This window comes from Bombina bombina, chromosome 11 (assembly GCF_027579735.1).
Source record: "Bombina bombina isolate aBomBom1 chromosome 11, aBomBom1.pri, whole genome shotgun sequence".
Classification (NCBI taxonomy): domain Eukaryota; kingdom Metazoa; phylum Chordata; class Amphibia; order Anura; family Bombinatoridae; genus Bombina; species Bombina bombina.
Genome location: NC_069509.1, coordinates 177,083,823 through 177,104,562, shown reverse-complemented (window position 1 = coordinate 177,104,562; position 20,740 = coordinate 177,083,823). Strand labels below are relative to the sequence as shown.

The 20,740-nt window shown below is 39.6% G+C and overlaps 1 protein-coding gene across 6 annotated transcripts in view; it reads right to left on the bottom strand.

Moving 5' to 3' along the window:
- Nucleotides 1-20,740, bottom strand: part of MRTFB (myocardin related transcription factor B) — a 530,378-nt gene that overhangs the window by 10,153 nt on the left and 499,485 nt on the right. For all 6 annotated transcript variants that reach the window (XM_053694678.1, XM_053694677.1, XM_053694679.1 and 3 more), the window contains 2 exons: nucleotides 12,152-12,292; nucleotides 8,609-8,669 (listed from right to left, as the gene is read on the bottom strand). In XM_053694678.1, the coding sequence (XP_053550653.1) occupies nucleotides 8,609-8,669; nucleotides 12,152-12,292 (202 nt within the window). The remainder of the gene's footprint in view (nucleotides 1-8,608; nucleotides 8,670-12,151; nucleotides 12,293-20,740) is intronic.

Genomic DNA, 20,740 nt, shown 5'->3' with positions numbered 1-20,740 from the left:
AAGTCGTTGGTGGTGCCATGTTGAAATCTAGCTTTCACTATATTCCAGTGCTGATGTGTTTGTACATGTGCAGTAACTCTCCTTCAGATACCTGTAGTGTAACTTAAGTTTCAAAATGGCAGCTCCCATGATTGGAGAGAGGTGCATGAAATGTGTTTAGTGTCCCTTTGATTTAAAGTATGAATAGTTACATGTTGCTATCTGAGACCCAGGGTCCGATTTATCACGGCCCGAATGGGGCCAAGTACCTCTGTTTCCACGCCAGCCTTCTGGCTTGCCGGAAACAGGAGTTAAGAAGAAGAAGCGGTCTTAAGACCACTGCTCCTTAATTCATCTGCCGCCTCTGAGGCTGCGGACATCAATCCGCCTGATCTCATACGATCGGGTTGATTGACATCCCATGCTTCGGACCGTTTGGTCGCGAATCTGGAGGGGGCAGCATTGCACAAGCAGTTCACCAGAACTGCTTGTGCAATGATAAATGCCGACAGAGTATGCTACAGCGGATTATGTCCGCCAGACACTTGATAAATCAGCCCCCCCCAGTATTTATTTGAGCATTTGACTCTACCTGGTAACTAAAACAGGAAGTTTTCCACATTCATTTCATTTTATAACTATTTTATTTATTGCAATCTAAATGTGTCTCTAACTTTACGCGATCCTAGAGACTTAACATCTGCATGTTACCTTTTGCTTTGAAACGTTTAACTAACTCTGAAATAAAGCTCTGATATATGTTATGTGAACTTTTGCAATTTCGGAAGCAGCGCGTTTATGGGTATTAATTAAGTCGCACAGTTGGATAAGCTGTGAAAATGTAAGTTCAGATCTGTTTCTCTTCTACAAAGTCCCCCACTCCCTGTGTCTTACACTGAAATGCAAAAATGTGCAGCTCAGTAAATGCGGTTGAAATCCAAGCTAACTGCTGGCTATCAAATGTTTAAATCTCAGTTCTCTAATTAGCGTCCATTTTCTTTGACAGCAAAATGAAACAGAACCTAACATTGACCACTTGCCATAAAAATAATCAGTGAGCAGTTTCCGTGCTGAGCATTATGATGGATTCTCAAGCTGCAGCAACCCCCTGCTTTCCCTCAGGTGCTAATGAAAGGGGAAATTGCTTCATCTCACTTTCCAGACCGTTCAGTATTGGGAATGCTCGCGCTCTGGATGTAGTGGGCTGTGTGAGTTAAAGGAACATAATACCCATTTGCTAAATGACTTGAAAGTGATGCAGATGACAGGAAAATATCAAATGTCTATCTCTATGTAAAAAAGGAAGCTATTTTACCTCACAATAATAAGTGCTCTGTCAGCAGTAATTCTATAGATACAGCGTAATCAGTACTGATGATGTCACACTTATCTTGTGAGATTTAATAGTAAACTCCCTTATACTGAGAAGGGAAATAAAATGTCAGCGGTGCACATGCCAGATGCATGATCCCTTTTAAAGGGATATGAAACCCCAAAAATTTATTTTGTGATTCAAACAGAACAGACCATTTAAAAAAAAAATCAATTTACTTCTATCATCAAATTTGCTTTGTTCCCATGATATTCTGTGTTGAAGAGATACCTAGGTAGGCATCTGTAGCGCTACATGACAGGAAATAGTGCTGCCGTCTAGTGCTCTTGAAAATGGATAACATTCTTGCAAAACTGCTCCTAAGCTTATATCCCTGTTTCAACAAAAGATACCAAAAAAAAAAATCAAAGAAAAATTGATAATTAGAAAGTTGTCTAAATCATTAAAGAAACAAACTGGGTTTCTTATCCCTTTAAGTCCTGGGACTAGCATCCTGATTGGCTGCATTAAGTCCTTTTACAATGTTATGTGGTTATGGAGGTAATTTAGAGGTAAAATATCTTCCTTTTTACACAGAAATGTATTTTCTAGTCAGCTTATTACAGATATGCTTCATCACTTTTAAGTGCTTTAACATTTGGGGATCATGTCCCTTTAAGATCATTTACTTAAAAGGGACATACATGTCAAAATTAAAGTTCCTTGATTCAGATAAAGGGGCATAGCTTGAAGCCCCGTGTTTCAGGCGAACCTTCAGGCTCGCCAGAAACACCAGTTATGAAACAGCGGTCTAAAAACCGCTGCTCCATAACCTGTCTGCCTGCTCTGAGCATTCATTGATATAGCACGATCGGGTTGATTGACGCCCCCTGCTGGCGGCCGATTGGCCGCAAATCTGCAGGGGGCGGTGTTGCACCAGCAGCTTACAAGAGCTGCTGGTGCAATGCTGAATACGAAGAGCGTATTGCTCTCCGCATTCAGCGAGGTCTGTCGGACCTGATCCGCACTCTCGGATCAGGTCCGACAGACCTTTGTTAAATAGGCCCCAAAGTGTACAATTTAAAAACAAAAACTATCCAGTTTACTTTTATTATCAAATGTACTTCTTTCTCTTGGTCTTGAAATGTATCTCCTTTCCACTAGAGCATAAAGAGGTAGGCTAAGGAGTGTGCACGTGTCAAAGTGCTGAAGACACATGCATGCTCCTGAGGCTAGTTCAGTATGCTGTCATGGAAAGGAGCTACATTTTAACAAAGGAGACCAAGAAAAATGGTAAATCTAATAACAGCGTGAAACCTTTAAAGGGACATGATACCCCAATGTGGAAAAACTTGAAAGTGATGCAGCATAGATGTAAAAAGCTGACTAGAAAATATCACCTGAACATCTCTATGTAAAAAAATATATTTACCTCAAAATGTCCTAAGTATTCACACCCCACTGTAAAGAGACTTTAGTCTAAGAACTTGCAAAGGAATGTGCAGCTGGCATGTGCAGGCACAGTCATGTTATTTCCCTATTCAGTTTAAATTAATTACAGTGAAATCTCATGAGATCACAGCAAAGCAATATAAGACCTCAGCACTGCTGATGCTGACTGGCTATTGTGTTTTTTTTTCTTTTCTTCTTCTTCAACTTGCAGCTCTACCTGTTCACAGAGCACTTACTCTGGCGAGCTGAAGACATTTTGATGTAAATGATCTTCCTTTATGCTGCATCATTTTCATGTGATTTAGCATATGGATATTATGTCCCTTTAAATACCTATTTTTTAAACAGCTTGTGTATTACATATTTTCTTTTACAAATAGCCCAGAATACTATACATTACAGCGGAGGTGGCAGAACTTGAGATACTTGGTGAAGGTGGCACTGAAAATAAAATTATTTTGGCACAAGACAAACAGTGCTGCCCCTGCCTGTCATACGGCCTAAGAGATAACATTAAAAGATTAACAACACTCTGGGCACAGTCTCAGAAATGTTTATCACCCTACACTAGAGTGTCCCTGACGTAAACGTTTCTCCGTCTACCATATAACTATCAATCAATGCCTTTCTAGATAACTAAGGGCTTCTGCAATGATAATCATCTTTTTGTTTGATACTGTATACGCACATACCCTGTACAAATATCATGCACATCCAATTCTTGTGCCCATTCATTATAGATGAATAAAGCATTTATTTCATTCTCAGCTGATCAGTGCGTAGAAATGTAGGATGGGATCATAGACGGACGTTGCTCAAATTTAACATCCAATACTTGTTCCATCATTCCAGCATCGCAAGGGTTAAGTGCGGCAATACAACGTTTAGGTTTATACAAACCAACTAGTGCTCGGCTGCCTACAAACTTCATGCTTTAAATTTTTCCTCAGCTGTTGCTTATTTGAGTTTGGCTTCAGACTCTAAGCCAGCGGCCAATATGCCGGGAACCCGAGCCTGTCATTCTGCTATCAACAATGAGAGTGATTGCTAAGAACTGGAGATGTGTTTCCAGACCATCGATATGTATTTATTTCAACATGTAACAAAAAAAATAATTGCAGCTTTGCAAAAATGTGCCTTAAGTCGCAAAACCCGGAATTGATTAATTGTTTCCTCTTAATTGGTGGCTTAAATCCTGACATATCTGAGAAAAGATCTGATTCCTCTCAGCTGGGACATCATAATGTTATAGTAGTTCGTTTCAACATTGTGGCAGCCAATTTACATGCGACTGGTGAGTTTATGAAAACACAGATTAGAAATGAATAGCTGAATTTAAATACCCCGACTAAATCTCAGCAGAAAAATGCCAATATAGAAGCTGAATGCTATCAGTTTCACCTCTGGACACGGCTCAGTCCTAAAATACAGAGTGGGGAAATGTTCTCCCTGGGAAGGGATATTTGAATAAGTCATTAGGATTAATGCATCACAACCATGCCCCTTTAAGGACTGCATTAAATTAATCAAAATATATGTTGTGTTAAAGTGAATGTCAACTTTCATGAATGAAAGCTCTGTTTTTAAAAATATTATTAAAAACGGGCACTTTCATTCATGAAAGTTTACAATGAAGCCATTCTTCTAAAATACTTACCTTTTATTCCTAGCAAGCGTGGGACACCGGAGCAGCGATTCCTCCGCCCCAGGACGTCTCTTCTTACGAATGACGAATCCGGCTTCCTCCAATCACGGCATGGCCTCAGGCAATGTTTGCTCTAGGGGGTAAGCCGTTATAGGAGGAAGCCGGATTCGTAATTTCTGACGTAAGAAGAGACGACCTGGAGGCGGGGGAATCGCTGCTCCGGTGTTCCACGCTTCCTAAGAATAAAAGGTAAGTATTTTAAAAGAGCGGCTAATGTAAACTTTCATGAATGAAAGTGCCCCTTTTTTGTAATAGTATTTTTTAAAAACAGGGCTTTCATTCGTGAAAGTTGACATTCACTTTAATGCATATTTTGAATAAAACCCTATTCCTGCAAACTACAACTGGCCCACAGATCACTTTTTTAGAACAGGCTTCATGTGCTACAGATTATTCTCTATGGCAGCGTGCTCCCAACTGTGCGTTGCTACAAAGGGCCACATACCCAGACGGTCTCTCTTCTGTTAGCTATGAGCATTTGGGAGTATCTGCTCTGCTGTACAGACACAGACACCACAACCTCCGAGTGGCTGTTTTGTAAAAAATAAAAACAAACAAACAAACAAAACACGAAGGGGAAGCAGACTACATATTTCGTAGGTTTAATTTAAAGGGACATGAAACAACATTTTTCTCTCATTTGCCATGATTTAAATAGAGCATGTGATTTTAAACAACTTTCCAATTTACTTTTTTTTTATCCAAATTGCTTCATTTTCTTGGTATTCTTTTTTGAAGGAGCAGCTATGCACTACTGGGAGCTATTTGAAGACATCTGGCGATCCAATGAAAAGATGCATTTTTGGGCAGACACCAATCAGCAGCTAACACCCAGTAATGCATTGCTGCTCCTGAGCCTACCTATATATGCTTTTCAACTAAGGATACCAAGAGAATGAAGCAATTTAGATAATAGAAGCAAATTGGAAAATTGTTTAAAATCACATGTTCTGTCTGAATCATGAAAGAAAATGTTTGGGTTTCACGTCCCTTTAAAAAATGCATATACAAAACATGCATGCTTTAAATGACTCCCTGTCATAAAGTCCTGCTACGGCTAGGTTAGTAAATCTTTCCGTGAACGTGTGCCTAAATTAGCGATAATCTGGTAAGAAAAAAAATCCCCTACAGGCAGTAAGGTGATAGTGGTACGCAGAAATGCTTCATGCCAAACAGTTCCCCCTTGTGCAAGCGCGCTAAAGCTCACCACTCTTGTCTTGGGGACTGGGATTGAGTCACTATGTTTAATGGATCTTTCTAAAGTCCCTTTAAATAATCACTCTACAGGGAGCAACAAGCAAACCCATAAACATGCAAGAGATGGTTTACGTTGCAGACATATGTATACAAACAAAAAGAGATCAGTGCTAATACACGGGAGAAACCATTGTGCAAGAGCAGACAACTCATACAGCATGCTTAAAGGGACAGGTGGGCTCTGAAATAAAAGGCAATTCTCCTTTGAACATGAGAAGCAGATCCATATGTAAAGTTCGGCTTTCACTGCTTTATGCAGCTGAGCACTTGGGATCACATCTGGAGTAACCGATATAGCTGGGGGCAGACTATTTCTCAGCATAATTAGATTGATACAGAAACGTTTTTGTCTTTGAACCTTCTAAGCAAGTTGAAACATAAATAATTTTTTTTTAAATGACATCAGAAATAAGCACATTTTCGTTGTTGATATTGGGACACAGTATACTCCTGTCACACAGTATTATGTAAAGCACCATGCAAGAAACTAAATCACATTTACACAGGAAACAGGCTGAAAAGATCACGTTGTGGCGAAATAGCCGTAGTGTGCGCTGCATTAGAACATATCTTTAAAGGGACATGAAACACAATTTTTTTTCTTTCATGATTCAGATAGAGAATACAATTTTAAACGTTTCTAATTTACTTTTAATATCAAATTTGCTTTGTTCTCATATAATTCTTTGTGGAAGATATATCTAGATAGGTAGAGTGCAAATGTCTGGAGCACTACATGACAGGAAATAGTGCTGCCATATAGTGCTCTTGCTAATGTATAACATTGTTATAAAACTGCTGCCATCTAGTGCTCTTGCTAATGTATAACATTATTATAAAGCTGCTGCCATCTAGTGCTCTTGGTAATGTATAACATTGTTATAAAACCGCTGCCATCTAGTGCTCTTGCCAATGTATAACATTATTATAAATCTGCTGCCATCTAGTGCTCCTGCTAATATATAACATTATTATAAAACTGCTGCCATCTAGTGCTCTTGCTAATGTATAACATTATTATAAAGCTGCTGCCATCTAGTGCTCTTGCTAATGTATAACATTATTATAAAATTGCTGCCATCTAGTGCTCTTGCTAATGTATAACATTGTTATAAAACTGCTGCCATCTAGTGCTCTTGCTAATGTATAACATTATTATAAAGCTGCTGCCATCTAGTGCTCTTGGTAATGTATAACATTGTTATAAAACCGCTGCCATCTAGTGCTCTTGCCAATGTATAACATTATTATAAATCTGCTGCCATCTAGTGCTCCTGCTAATATATAACATTATTATAAAACTGCTGCCATCTAGTGCTCTTGCTAATGTATAACATTGTTATAAAACTGCTGCCATCTAGTGCTCTTGCTAATGTATAACATTATTGTAGAACTGCTGCCATCTAGTGCTCTTGCTAATGTATAACATTGTTATAAAACTGCTGCCATCTAGTGCTCTTGCTAATGTATAACATTGTTATAAAACTGCTGCCATCTAGTGCTCTTGCTAATGTATGACATTATTATAAAACTGCTGCCATCTAGTGCTCCTGCTAATGTATAACATTGTTATAAAACTGCTGCCATCTAGTGCTCCTGCTAATGTATAACATTGTTATAAAACTGCTGCCATCTAGTACTCTTGCTAATGTATAACATTGTTATAAAACTGCTGCCATCTAGTGCTCTTGCTAATATATAACATTGTTATAAAACTGCTGCCATCTAGTGCTCTTGCTAATGTATAACATTGTTATAAAACTGCTACCATCTAGTGCTCTTGCTAATGTATAACATTATTATAAAACTGCTGCCATCTAGTGCTCTTGCTAATGTATAACATTGTTATAAAACTGCTGCCATCTAGTGCTCTTGCTAATGTATAACATTATTATAAAACTACTGGCATCTAGTGCTCTTGCTAATGTATAACTATTATAAAACTGCTGCCATGTAGTACTCTTGCTAATGTATAACTATTATAAAACTACTGCCATCTAGTGCTCTTGCTAATGTATAACTATTATAAAACTGCTGCCATCTAGTGCTCTTGCTAATGTATAACATTGTTATAAAACTGCTGCCATCTAGTGCTCTTGCTAATGTATAACTATTATAAAACTGCTGCCATCTAGTGCTCTTGCTAATGTATAACATTATTATAAAACTACTGCCATCTAGTGCTCTTGCTAATGTATAACATTGTTATAAAACTGCTGCCATCTAGTGCTCTTGCTAATGTATAACTATTATAAAACTGCTGCCATCTAGTGCTCTTGCTAATGTATAACATTATTATAAAACTACTGCCATCTAGTGCTCTTGCTAATGTATAACTATTATAAAACTACTGCCATCTAGTGCTCTTGCTAATGTATAACTATTATAAAACTGCTGCCATCTAGTGCTCTTGCTAATGTATAACATTATTATAAAACTGCTGCCATCTAGTACTGCAGACACATGCACACTCCTGAGCTTACCTTCCTGCTTTTCAACAAAGGATAACAAAACACAAAGAAAATCTGATAATAGAAGTAAATTGTATGTTCTATACAAATCATTTTTTTTTAGGGTCTTATGTCCCTTAAAAAAATAACATTATACACCTTACGTGGGCTCTTAGATCTATGACTAAGCGCCTTTAATGGCGCAAAACATGTCAGATGGAGACCCCCGCCTAAGGTATATGTGTCATTTTTAAGCATATTCTTTAATAAAGAGTTTTTTATTTCGTGGGCTGACTGTGCTGTCCTTCCTTGCGTTTTACGTGGGCTCTCACCCTTCAGCACCTGACAGTATTGAGTGTTAGATGTTGTCAAACTGAGTAGTAAAACCTCTGTGTAACAATATTTATTTTATGTCTCATATATTTCTCACGATAAATACAAACACAGCCTTACCGCCACTCTTAATGAGAATATCAAACAGATCATCCATTTGCTGGCTGTGCGCGTTCGTTATCTGTGAAAACATAAAATCCATTAGATTCATGTCTGAGACTCTCATACTAGTTTTATAAATAAACACAGAATATTAGCTACTAATATAGCTACTTTCCTGGATAGGGTTTTACAGACAAAAATAAATAACCTTGTTTATAAAGACACAGGGGATTTTATTAGGAAGATACAGGATTTCCCCCTCAGTAGCACTATATATATTTTGTATATGTTAGACATGGTGATATTATACAGCTACAAGTTTTTATTTAATTACTTTCCCATGAATTTGGTAATTTGTTATAAAATGGTGCATATAGGTGTATGTATGTATAATTACAGTATGCATGTATATATATATATATATATATATATATATATACACAGTATGTATGTGTGCATGTATATGCATATATACAGTCTATATGTGTGCATTTATATATAAGTATGTATGTGTGCATGTATATATAGGTATGTATGTGTGCATGTATATATAAGTATGTATGTGTATATATATATATATATTTATATATATACACAGTATGTATGTGTGCATGTATATATACGTATGTATGTGTGCATGTATATGCATATATACAGTCTATATGTGTGCATGTATATATAAGTATGTATGTGTGCATGTATATATAAGTATGTATGTGTGCATGTATATATATGTATGTATGTGTATGCATATATACAGTTTATATGTGTGCATTTATATATAAGTATGTATGTGTGCATGTATATATAAGTATGTATGTGTGCATGTATATATAAGTATGCATGTGTGCATGTAAATATAAGTATGTATGTGTATGTATATATACGTATGTATGTGTGTATGTATATATACGTATGTATGTGTGCATGTATATATATGTATGTATGTATGTATGTGTATGCATATATACAGTCTATATGTGTGCATTTATATATAAGTATGTATGTGTGCATGTATATATAAGTATGTATGTGTATGTATATATACGTATGTATGTGTGTATGTATATATACGTATGTATGTGTGTATGTATATATAAGTATGTATGTGTGCATGTATATATAAGTATGTATGTGTGCATTTATATATAAGGATGTATGGGTGCATGTATATGTAAGTATGTATATATATATATATATATATATGTATGTATGTGTGCATGTATATATAAGTATGTATATATAAGTATGTATATATAAGTATGTATATATAAGTATGTATGTATAATTACAGTATGCATGTGTATATATATATATATATATATATATATATATTTATATATATACGTATGTATGTGTGCATGTATATATACGTATGTATGTGTGCATGTATATGCATATATACAGTCTATATGTGTGCATTTATATATAAGTATGTATGTGTATGTATATATAAGTATGTATGTGTGCATTTATATATAAGGATGTATGGGTGCATGTATATATAAGTATGTATGTGTGCATGTATATATAAGTATGTATGTGTATGTATATATAAGTATGTATGTGTGCATTTATATAGAAGGATGTATGGGTGCATGTATATATAAGTATGTATGGGTGCATGTATATATATGTATGTATGTGTGCATGTATATATAAGTATGTGTATTTATATATAGGTATGTATGTGTATGTATATATAAGTATGTATGTGTGCATTTATATATAAGTATGTATGTGTGCATGTATATATAAGTATGTATGTGTATGCATGTATACAGTCCATATGTGTGCATTTATATATACAGTATATATACAGTATGTATATTACACTTGTGCATTTGGATCCTTCGTTAGTGTAAGTGTTATTCGGCTCTTTTCGGAGTTGGATTGATTCTGTTGCAAGATCACCACGTTAAGATCTAGATTTGCACATATCTTAATGTGGTGATCTTGCGCCAGAATCAATCCAGCTCTGAAAATAGTCAAATAGCGCTTACTTGCGAATTTGGGTCCTAAACATGGAAAAAAAGAAAACACAGCCCAGCGGGCAGCTGAATACATAAGCACATGCCATGCACTGAGGTGTGCCACATAAACCCCTGAGACAGAGATCTCTTCTTATACCCCATTTATGCCCAATTTTACAGAGACTGTAAGTTCCCAACCATATCCCACATTCCCAAAACAATGTGCTTTGGCAACACTGACTGCCAATCTGTCGTGCCAACCCAACTAATCTGAACTGAAAGGGGAGAGAGAGGGAGGATGAGAGACTCAGGTGATCCAGATGTAAAATGATAGATTAATGCAGAACTAGTTAACATAGGGGAGATTATTCCTGGGTGTTTTTTTCTTCTCTGCTTTTGGGCTGGATTCTGGCAGCTTTAAGTTTTGTGACAAGAAACCAAGATATAAAGAAAGGAAGGAGGACGAGCCTGAAAATTGTGTTATGATTGGGAGCTCTGTATTACATAGCACAAATATATACATTACCGTATGCATTTCATTATGGCACCAATGTACCCTGTCACATTAGTTTTTTGCATACAGTTACTAATTGTTGAGAGTGGCACAGCCAGTTAAATGCAGCTGAATTATACTGTGTATTATTTCTTACTCTAGAGCCATTAACAAGACTGTGCCAAGTCTGTGGCCTCTGCTGCACGCTGACTAGTTAGTACTGACGTCTTTTTGTGGTGCCAAAACAGACCGGAGCCAAATGTACAACTAAGGAACAGCCTGCAGCAGGACACAAAACCTGATCCTTCTGTTCTCGGGCTCTTAAAAGAATCTGGAAATTTGCCTTTACAAAGTGATTTTATCCACTGTAAAGAGAGGTAATATTTGCTCTGGCAAGTTTGTGGCCGATATATTGAACTTCAAAATGTAAAAAGGATATGCAACTTCCAAACATTTTATTATATGATGGCATATTTCCCATTAAGCTAGCAGAAAGTCTCAGTAACACAGCAGTTTGTAGAAGATAGTGCCCCCTGTTAACCAAGGTGTTAAAGTGGCGTTAGAGGGCATTTTAATGCAAAAATTATAACAATTTAGAGAATGTATTTTTATATGACTGACCCTAGATAACTATGTGTTTAATCCCTGCAAAGGGCACATTTGGTGACTAGCAGGGTTGCGTGACTGTCGGTCCTGACTGGCTTTCTCCAACTTTGGAACTGCAAGGCACTAAGCAGTACTTTACCTATGTGCTTACCCATTTGCAGTGGTTAAACTCATGGTTATCTAGGGTCATTGTACACTGCAATTTTGTTTAAGTTGTATAATTACACAGACTGTACAAAAACAAATCTCAGACTCAAATGTCATAAAATTACATTCATTGCTCATTTTGACAAAAAAGCAGGGAATATCAGTTGCACTGAGCGTTTGCTTGTTAAACATTAAACTGCTGGGTACAAATACTAAATTACCAGGCTTTTCATCACACACATGCACAAAATCTACATTTATCTACAAAACCTACTTGTGTCTTTTGCCATTTTTTCATTAAAATTCTTTTTTTTTTTTTTAACAAAAACTAGAGACACTGACCTCTGTATGGGTGGTTTGAAGGTTGCGAGACTGTTTTATCGCCTCTTCATAGCGGGGAGGATCTTTAGATTTGGAAGTTGGGCTATTAAATACACAATGTTGAACAATGTACTGTTGGGTCTGCGAAGGAGAGCCAGACTGCTGTTTACAAAATAAAAATAACACCATGTCACAAAATATATCCAACATACAACTGTTAAAGCCATGTGATCATCAGTGTCAACAACGCACTTTAAAACTGGGTGACAATATAAAACCTATGATGTGTTATAAGCAGGTCATGCAACAGTGGCAGTTTGTGAAATCATTTTCTCCCATATTGATAGGTATTGGTATGTTTAGGCTGTGTGTATTTTTTTTAAAAAGAGCTTTATTGAATGAACTTGCTTAAGAGTACATAGTTATGTATTTTGCGGATTTCAACAACTTACAATAATAATCATATACAACTTTGGAGCTTCGAATCTTACATAATTTCTAATGGCTTCGCTTTATGGATTTTGTTTTTGTTCTTAGGAAAATAACTAAGTTTACACAACAATTAAGCACAGATTTATATTATATGCTTCTTAATAATCTTAGTAGACCAGTCATGCCTAGATTAATTTGCCTTAAAGGCTATATACCCCCATTCCTTGATACATAGAATAGGGGTGAGTTTATGGCACAACCAATCCCCACAGCAACAGGCTGTAATCGTAGGTCAAAGGAATAGGAGGGAAGAAGGGGGACAGAGAGAGAGAAGAGAGAGAGAGAGAGAAGAAAAAAAAAAAAAGGTGTGGGGGGGGGGGAGGGAGTGGGAGAGGGGAAAGGAAAGGGGCAGGGGGATAAATAACAGAATTTATGCTTACCTGATAAATTACTTTCTCCAACGGTGTGTCCGGTCCACGGCGTCATCCTTACTTGTGGGATATTCTCTTCCCCAACAGGAAATGGCAAAGAGCCCAGCAAAGCTGGTCACATGATCCCTCCTAGGCTCCGCCTACCCCAGTCATTTGACCGACGTAAAGGAGGAATATGCATAGGAGAAATCATATGATACCGTGGTGACTGTAGATAGATAAAATAATTCATCAGACCTGATTAAAAAAAACCAGGGCGGGCCGTGGACCGGACACACCGTTGGAGAAAGTAATTTATCAGGTAAGCATAAATTCTGTTTTCTCCAACATAGGTGTGTCCGGTCCACGGCGTCATCCTTACTTGTGGGAACCAATACCAAAGCTTTAGGACACGGATGATGGGAGGGAGCAAATCAGGTCACCTAGCTGGAAGGCACCACGGCTTGCAAAACCTTTCTCCCAAAAATAGCCTCAGAAGAAGCAAAAGTATCAAATTTGTAAAATTTGGTAAAAGTGTGCAGTGAAGACCAAGTCGCTGCCTTACATATCTGATCAACAGAAGCCTCGTTCTTGAAGGCCCATGTGGAAGCCACAGCCCTAGTGGAGTGAGCTGTGATTCTTTCAGGAGGCTGCCGTCCGGCAGTCTCATACCAGATTCGGATGTTCGAATGGACCTTGAACAAGAAGGTCCTGTCTCAAAGGTAGCTTCCATGGTGGAGCCGATGACATATTCACCATAGCTCCTGATAGCTCCTGGCCACGCAGGAGCTATCAAGATCACTGAAGCCCTCTCCTGATTGATCCTGGCTACCAGCCTGGGAATGAGAGGAAACGGTGGGAATACATAAGCTAGGTTGAAGGTCCAAGGCGCTATCAGTGCATCTACTAGAGTCGCCTTGGGATCCCTGGATCTGGACCCGTAGCAAGGAACCTTGAAGTTCTGACGAGACGCCATCAGGTCCATGTCCGGAATGCCCCATAATTGAGTTATTTGGGCAAAGATTTCCGGATGGAGTTCCCACTCCCCCGGATGGAAAGTCTGACGACTCAGAAAATCCGCTTCCCAATTTTCCACTCCTGGGATGTGGATTGCAGACAAGTGGCAGGAGTGATTCTCCGCCCATTGAATTATTTTGGTCACTTCCTCCATCGCCAGGGAACTCCTTGTTCCCCCCTGATGGTTGATATATGCAACAGTCGTCATGTTGTCTGATTGAAATCTTATGAATTTGGCCTTTGCTAGTTGAGGCCAAGTTTTGAGAGCATTGAATATCGCTCTCAGTTCCAGAATGTTTATCGGGAGAAGAGATTCTTCCCGAGACCATAGACCCTGAGCTTTCAGGGGTTCCCAGACCGCGCCCCAGCCCACCAGACTGGCGTCGGTCGTGACAATGACCCACTCTGGTCTGCGGAAGCTCATTCCCTGTGACAGGTTGTCCAGGTTCAGCCACCAACGGAGTGAATCTCTGGTTCTTTGATCTACTTGGATCGTCGGAGACAAGTCTGTATAATCCCCATTCCACTGTCTGAGCATGCACAGTTGTAATGGTCTTAGATGAATTCGTGCAAAAGGAACTATGTCCATTGCCGCAACCATCAAACCTATTACTTCCATGCACTGCGCTATGGAAGGAAGAAGAACAGAATGAAGTACTTGACAAAAGCTTAGAAGTTTTGATTTTCTGGCCTCTGTCAGAAAAATCTTCATTTCTAAGGAGTCTATTATTGTTCCCAAGAAGGGAACTCTTGTTGACGGGGACAGAGAACTTTTTTCTATGTTCACTTTCCACCCGTGAGATCTGAGAAAGGCTAGGACAATGTCCATATGAGCCTTTGCTTTTGACAGAGACGACGCTTGAATCAGTATGTCGTCCAAGTAAGGTACTACTGCAATGCCCCTTGGTCTTAGCACCGCTAGAAGGGACCCTAGTACCTTTGTGAAAATCCTTGGAGCAGTGGCTAATCCGAATGGAAGTGCCACAAACTGGTAATGCTTGTCCAGAAAGGCGAACCTTAGGAACCGATGATGTTCCTTGTGGATAGGAATATGTAGATACGCATCCTTTAAATCCACCGTGGTCATGAATTGACCTTCCTGGATGGTAGGAAGAATTGTTCGAATGGTTTCCATCTTGAACGATGGAACCCTGAGAAATTTGTTTAGAATCTTGAGATCTAAAATCGGTCTGAATGTTCCTTCTTTTTTGGGAACTATGAACAGATTGGAGTAAAACCCCATCCCTTGTTCTCCTAATGGAACAGGATGAATCACTCCCATTCTTAACAGGTCTTCTACACAATGTAAGAATGCCTGTCTTTTTATTTGGTTTGAAGACAATTGAGACCTGTGGAACCTCCCCCTTGGGGGTAGTTCCTTGAATTCCAGGAGATAACCTTGAGAAACTATTTCTAGCGCCCAAGGATCCTGAACATCTCTTGCCCAAGCCTGAGCAAAGAGAGAGAGTCTGCCCCCCACCAGATCCGGTCCCGGATCGGGGGCCAACACTTCATGCTGTTTTAGTAGCAGTGGCAGGTTTCTTGGCCTGCTTACCCTTGTTCCAGCCTTGCATCGGTCTCCAGGCTGGTTTGGTTTGAGAACTATTACCCTCTTGTTTAGAGGGTGTAGAATTTGAGGCTGGTCCGTTTCTGCGAAAGGGACGAAAATCTGGCTTATTTTTAGCCTTAAAAGACCTATCCTGAGGAAGGGCGTGGCCCTTTCCCCCAGTGATGTCTGAAATAATCTCTTTCAAGTCAGGGCCAAACAGCGTTTTACCCTTGAAAGGGATGTTAAGCAATTTGTTCTTGGAGGACACATCCGCTGACCAAGACTTTAGCCAAAGCGCTCTGCGCGCCACAATAGCAAAACCTGAATTTTTCGCCGCTAATCTAGCTAATTGCAAAGTGGCGTCTAAGATAAAAGAGTTAGCCAATTGAAGTGCTTGAACTCTGTCCATAACCTCCTCATACGAAGATTCTTTATTGAGCGACTTTTCTAGTTCTTCGAACCAGAAACACGCTGCTGTAGTGACAGGAACAATGCATGAAATTGGTTGTAGAAGGTAACCTTGCTGAACAAACATCTTTTTAAGCAAACCCTCTAATTTTTTATCCATAGGATCTTTGAAAGCACAACTATCTTCTATAGGGATAGTAGTGCGTTTGTTTAGAGTAGAAACCGCCCCCTCGACCTTGGGGACTGTCTGCCATAAGTCCTTTCTGGGGTCGACCATAGGAAATAATTTCTTAAATATAGGGGGAGGAACAAAAGGTATGCGGGCCTTTCCCATTCCTTATTTATAATGTCCGCCACCCGCTTGGGTATAGGAAAAGCATCGGGGGGCACCGGGACCTCTAGGAACTTGTCCATCTTACATAATTTCTCTGGAATGACCAAATTGTCACAATCATCCAGAGTAGATAACACCTCCTTAAGCAGAGCGCGGAGATGTTCTAATTTAAATTTAAAAGAAATAACATCAGGTTCAGCTTGTTGAGAAATTTTTCCTGAATCTGAAATTTCTCCCTCAGACAAAACCTCCCTCCTGGCCCCTTCAGATTGGTGTGAGGGTATGTCAGAACCATTATCATCAGCGTCCTCATGCTCTTCAGTATCTAAAACAGAGCAATCGCGCTTTCTCTGATAAGTGGGCATTTTGGACAAAATGTTTTTAATAGAATTATCCATTACAGCCGTTAATTGTTGCATAGTAAGAAGGATTGGCGCACTAGATGTACTAGGGGCCTCTTGTGTGGGCAAGACTGGTGTAGACACAGAAGGGGATGATGCAGTACCATGCTTACTCCCCTCGCTTGAGGAATTATCTTGGGCAACATCATTATCAGTGGCATCATTGTCCCTACTTTGTTTTATGTCACATTCATCACATATATTTAAATGGGGAGGAACCTTGGCTTCCAAACATACAGAACATCGTCTATCTGATGGTTCAGACATGTTAACAGGCATAAACTTGATAACAAAGCACAAAAAACGTTTTAAAATAAAACCGTTACTGTCACTTTAAATTTTAAACTGAACACACTTTATTACTGAATATGTGAAAAAGTATGAAGGAATTGTTCAAAATTCACCAAAATTTCACCACAGTGTCTAAAAGCCTTAAAAGTATTGCACACCAAATTTGAAAGGTTTAACTCTTAAAATAACGGAACCGGAGCCGTTTTTACATTTAACCCCTATACAGTCCCTGGTATCTGCTTTGCTGAGACCCAACCAAGCCCAGAGGGGAATACGATACCAAATGACGCCTTCAATAAGCTTTTTCAGTGGTTCTTAGCTCCTCACACATGCATCTGCATGCCTTGCTTTCCAAAAACAACTGCGCATTAGTGGCGCGAAAATGAGGCTCTGCCTATGACTAGAAAAGGCCCCCAGTGAAAAAGGTGTCCAACACAGTGCCTGCCGTTTTTTTTTTTTTAATACATCCCCAAGATTAAAAGAACTATTTATAGTTATAATCCACTAAATATACTTATAAAGTAATCGTTTTAGCCCAGAAAAATGTCTACCAGTCTTTAAAGCCCTTGTGAAGCCCTTTATTCTTATACTAAACTAAGAAAATGGCTTACCGGTTCCCATAGGGAAAATGACAGCTTCCAGCATTACCAAGTCTTGTTAGAAATGTGTCATACCTCAAGCAGCAAAAGTCTGCCCACTGTTTCCCCCAACTGAAGTTAATTCATCTCAACAGTCCTGTGTGGAAACAGCCATCGATTTTAGTAACGGTTGCTAAAATCATTTTCCTCTTACAAACAGAAATCTTCATCTCTTTTCTGTTTCAGAGTAAATAGTACATACCAGCACTATTTTAAAATAACAAACTCTTGATTGAAGAATAAAAACTACATTTAAACACCAAAAAACTCTTAACCATCTCCGTGGAGATGTTGCCTGTGCAACGGCAAAGAGAATGACTGGGGTAGGCGGAGCCTAGGAGGGATCATGTGACCAGCTTTGCTGGGCTCTTTGCCATTTCCTGTTGGGGAAGAGAATATCCCACAAGTAAGGATGACGCCGTGGACCGGACACACCTATGTTGGAGAAAAATATGTTCGGCCAGACTCAACAGTTGATACTCCAGAAATGCAAGAAATTACAGGATCCTACCCAGGGACATTGCTCAGACTCTATAGGGTCTTACCCTCCCAGAGCAATGACATATATTCATGTGTGGCAAATTTTCCTATTTTGAGGTAATGGTATCTCTCCAGGCAGAGCAATTCCCCAACTCCAGCCTTCCACTCCCCCAGATTTGGTACCTGCAATGATTTCCAGTATGTTGGGACCAGTCCCTTTGCACAGTTCAACATCAGTGAGAACAGTCTTTGTTTCGCTTCTTCAGTGATTTTAGGTAGTTTGTGAAATAACAAATAATGTGGGTCAGGGGGTATGATAATCGTCAAGACTCTGCTGGACTCTAAGAGCACGCCTTCCCAAAAGGGTTGTATGAGGGGACATGTCCACCATATATGAAGCAGTGTGCCTTCCTCGCCACAACCCCTCCAGCAGTCCCCCCAGTATGTGGGTAGATCTTTGTTAACCTTTGAGGAGTAAGATACCACCTACTCAGACATTTATAGTGCATTTCTTGGAGACGGGCCGAGACCGATGTTTTTTTTTGCTTTTTCAAAATATTTTAGCCAGGCTTTAGTATCAATCTTGGTGCCCAATTCTTTATGCCATGCATCCACATAGGAAGGTAGGCTACCATCATCTCTGACCAGCAGCAGCTTGTACAAGTGTGAGATCAAATGTCTGGGTGTCTTGTCAGTGGTGCAAAGCACCTCAAATGGCGTTTTCTGCCTGGACAATAAGGTCTTATCTTTAAGACTATTGTAGTAATGATGAAACTGTGCAACACGACACCAGGATGAAAACATCCATCCCACCCAACGAGATCTTCTTGGGTCTTAAGTCTCCCCTGGTGAATAGAGTTGGATATGGCAGCTTCAGCCAGGGTGTATGATGAGCCCCGGGAATATAATTTGTTGGTGAGACCATTGTCTGGAATATCGCGAGCTGGGGTAACAGGAGCATCTGTGGTAGAGATGCTATTGTCACCTCTAATTAGGTTATCCCAGGTCCGGAAGACGCCCTCCAACAGGGGATACTGTTGGATCTGTCTGGGGCGCTTAGAGGCCGTCACCCAGGCCAGAGAACCAACATTGCCTCTCTGTAATAAGTCATTGTCTAGTCCTATCCAGGCCTTGTTGGTGGAGCTGTGGCACCATTCCACTAGACGCTGGAGGTCTATGGCCTTACAATAAACGGATAGTTGAGGAACCCCCAATCCTCCCCTGTCTCTTGGAAGGTACAATGTTTTCCTACTCACTCTCTGTCTAACCCCACTTCAAGTGTTGTATCTGATGGATAAGGTGTGAGGCAGAGGAGAGAGGGATCATCTGCATGATATACAACACTCTAGGCAGTATATTCATCTTGGTGACGTGTATGCGTCCCATCCAAGATATAGTTTTGTTTTTCCATGTATTAAAATCTCGTGTAACGTCGTCTCTAATACTCTTATAGTTGATTTCAACGATTTCTTTCACCGTCTGAGCCAGTGTGATCCCAAGGTATTTCAGGTGCCCAGGGGCAAGCTGGAGTGGGCATTGTGCATGCAGAGCGTCCATGACGCTCTGTGATTCAGTAATATTGAGAATCTCTGACTTAGTTGGGTTAAGTAAAAAATCAGATACTCTCCCATAGTTTTCTAATTCAGCGAGTGAGGCTTGGAGAGAGGAGGCAGTGTTGGTCAATGTCAGCAAGATATCGTCTGCGTACATTGCCAACTTGTGCTCGGTATCGCCAATTCTAATGCCTTGAATATCTGTGTTGGCACGGATCTTGCACGCTAGTACTTCTATGACAAGGGCAAGTAATAACGGGGAGAGAGGGCACCCCTGCCTGGTGCCGTTCGTGATATGGAATGGTTTGGAGAGGATACCGTTTACACAAACTCTCGCAGTAGGAGCTGAGTATAGTGAGAAAACTCTATGTGTAAAATTTGGGCCGAATCCCAGTTTTCCAAGGGTATGGAGCATAAACATCCAGTTGACCCGGTCGAAGGCCTTCTCCGCATCCGTCGACACTAATGGCAACGGTGCGGAGTTGGCCCGGCCATAAGAGATCAGCTGAATGAACCTCAAGGAGTTGTCACGCGCCTCCCTTGCCGGGATGAAACCAGTCTGATCTGTGGATATCAGCCGGGGTAAAAGGTTTCTAAGGCGATTAGCGATGACTTTTGCTAGAATCTTAACATCAGAGTTAAGAAGAGGCTGTGTGTATTATTTTACCACTATCTGAACTTGATGGTGCTTGAGAAGAAATCATTATAATAAATAATAAGTTCACTGTAGTATCCTAGCCAAGTTAAAAATGTTATCAAACATGACAGCAAAGTTACTAGTCAATTTAAAGGGATACTAAACACAATTTTTTTTTCTTTAATGATTCAGCTAGAACAGCAATTTTAAGCAACTTTCTAATTTACTTCTAAAACACCATAATGAATGCCTCTGCCAGACTCATCTTCCTTAGACGTCGCTCTTCATCTGCTGCTCCTCTCTGCCTATCCCTTCACTGGCTTCCTCTTGCATCTAGGATCAAACACAAAATTCCCACTCTGACTCACAAAGCCCTCAACTGCACTGTTCCCCTCTATATCTCAGACCTTGTCTCCAGATACTCTCCCTCCCGTCCCCTTCGCTCTGCTCATGACCTCCT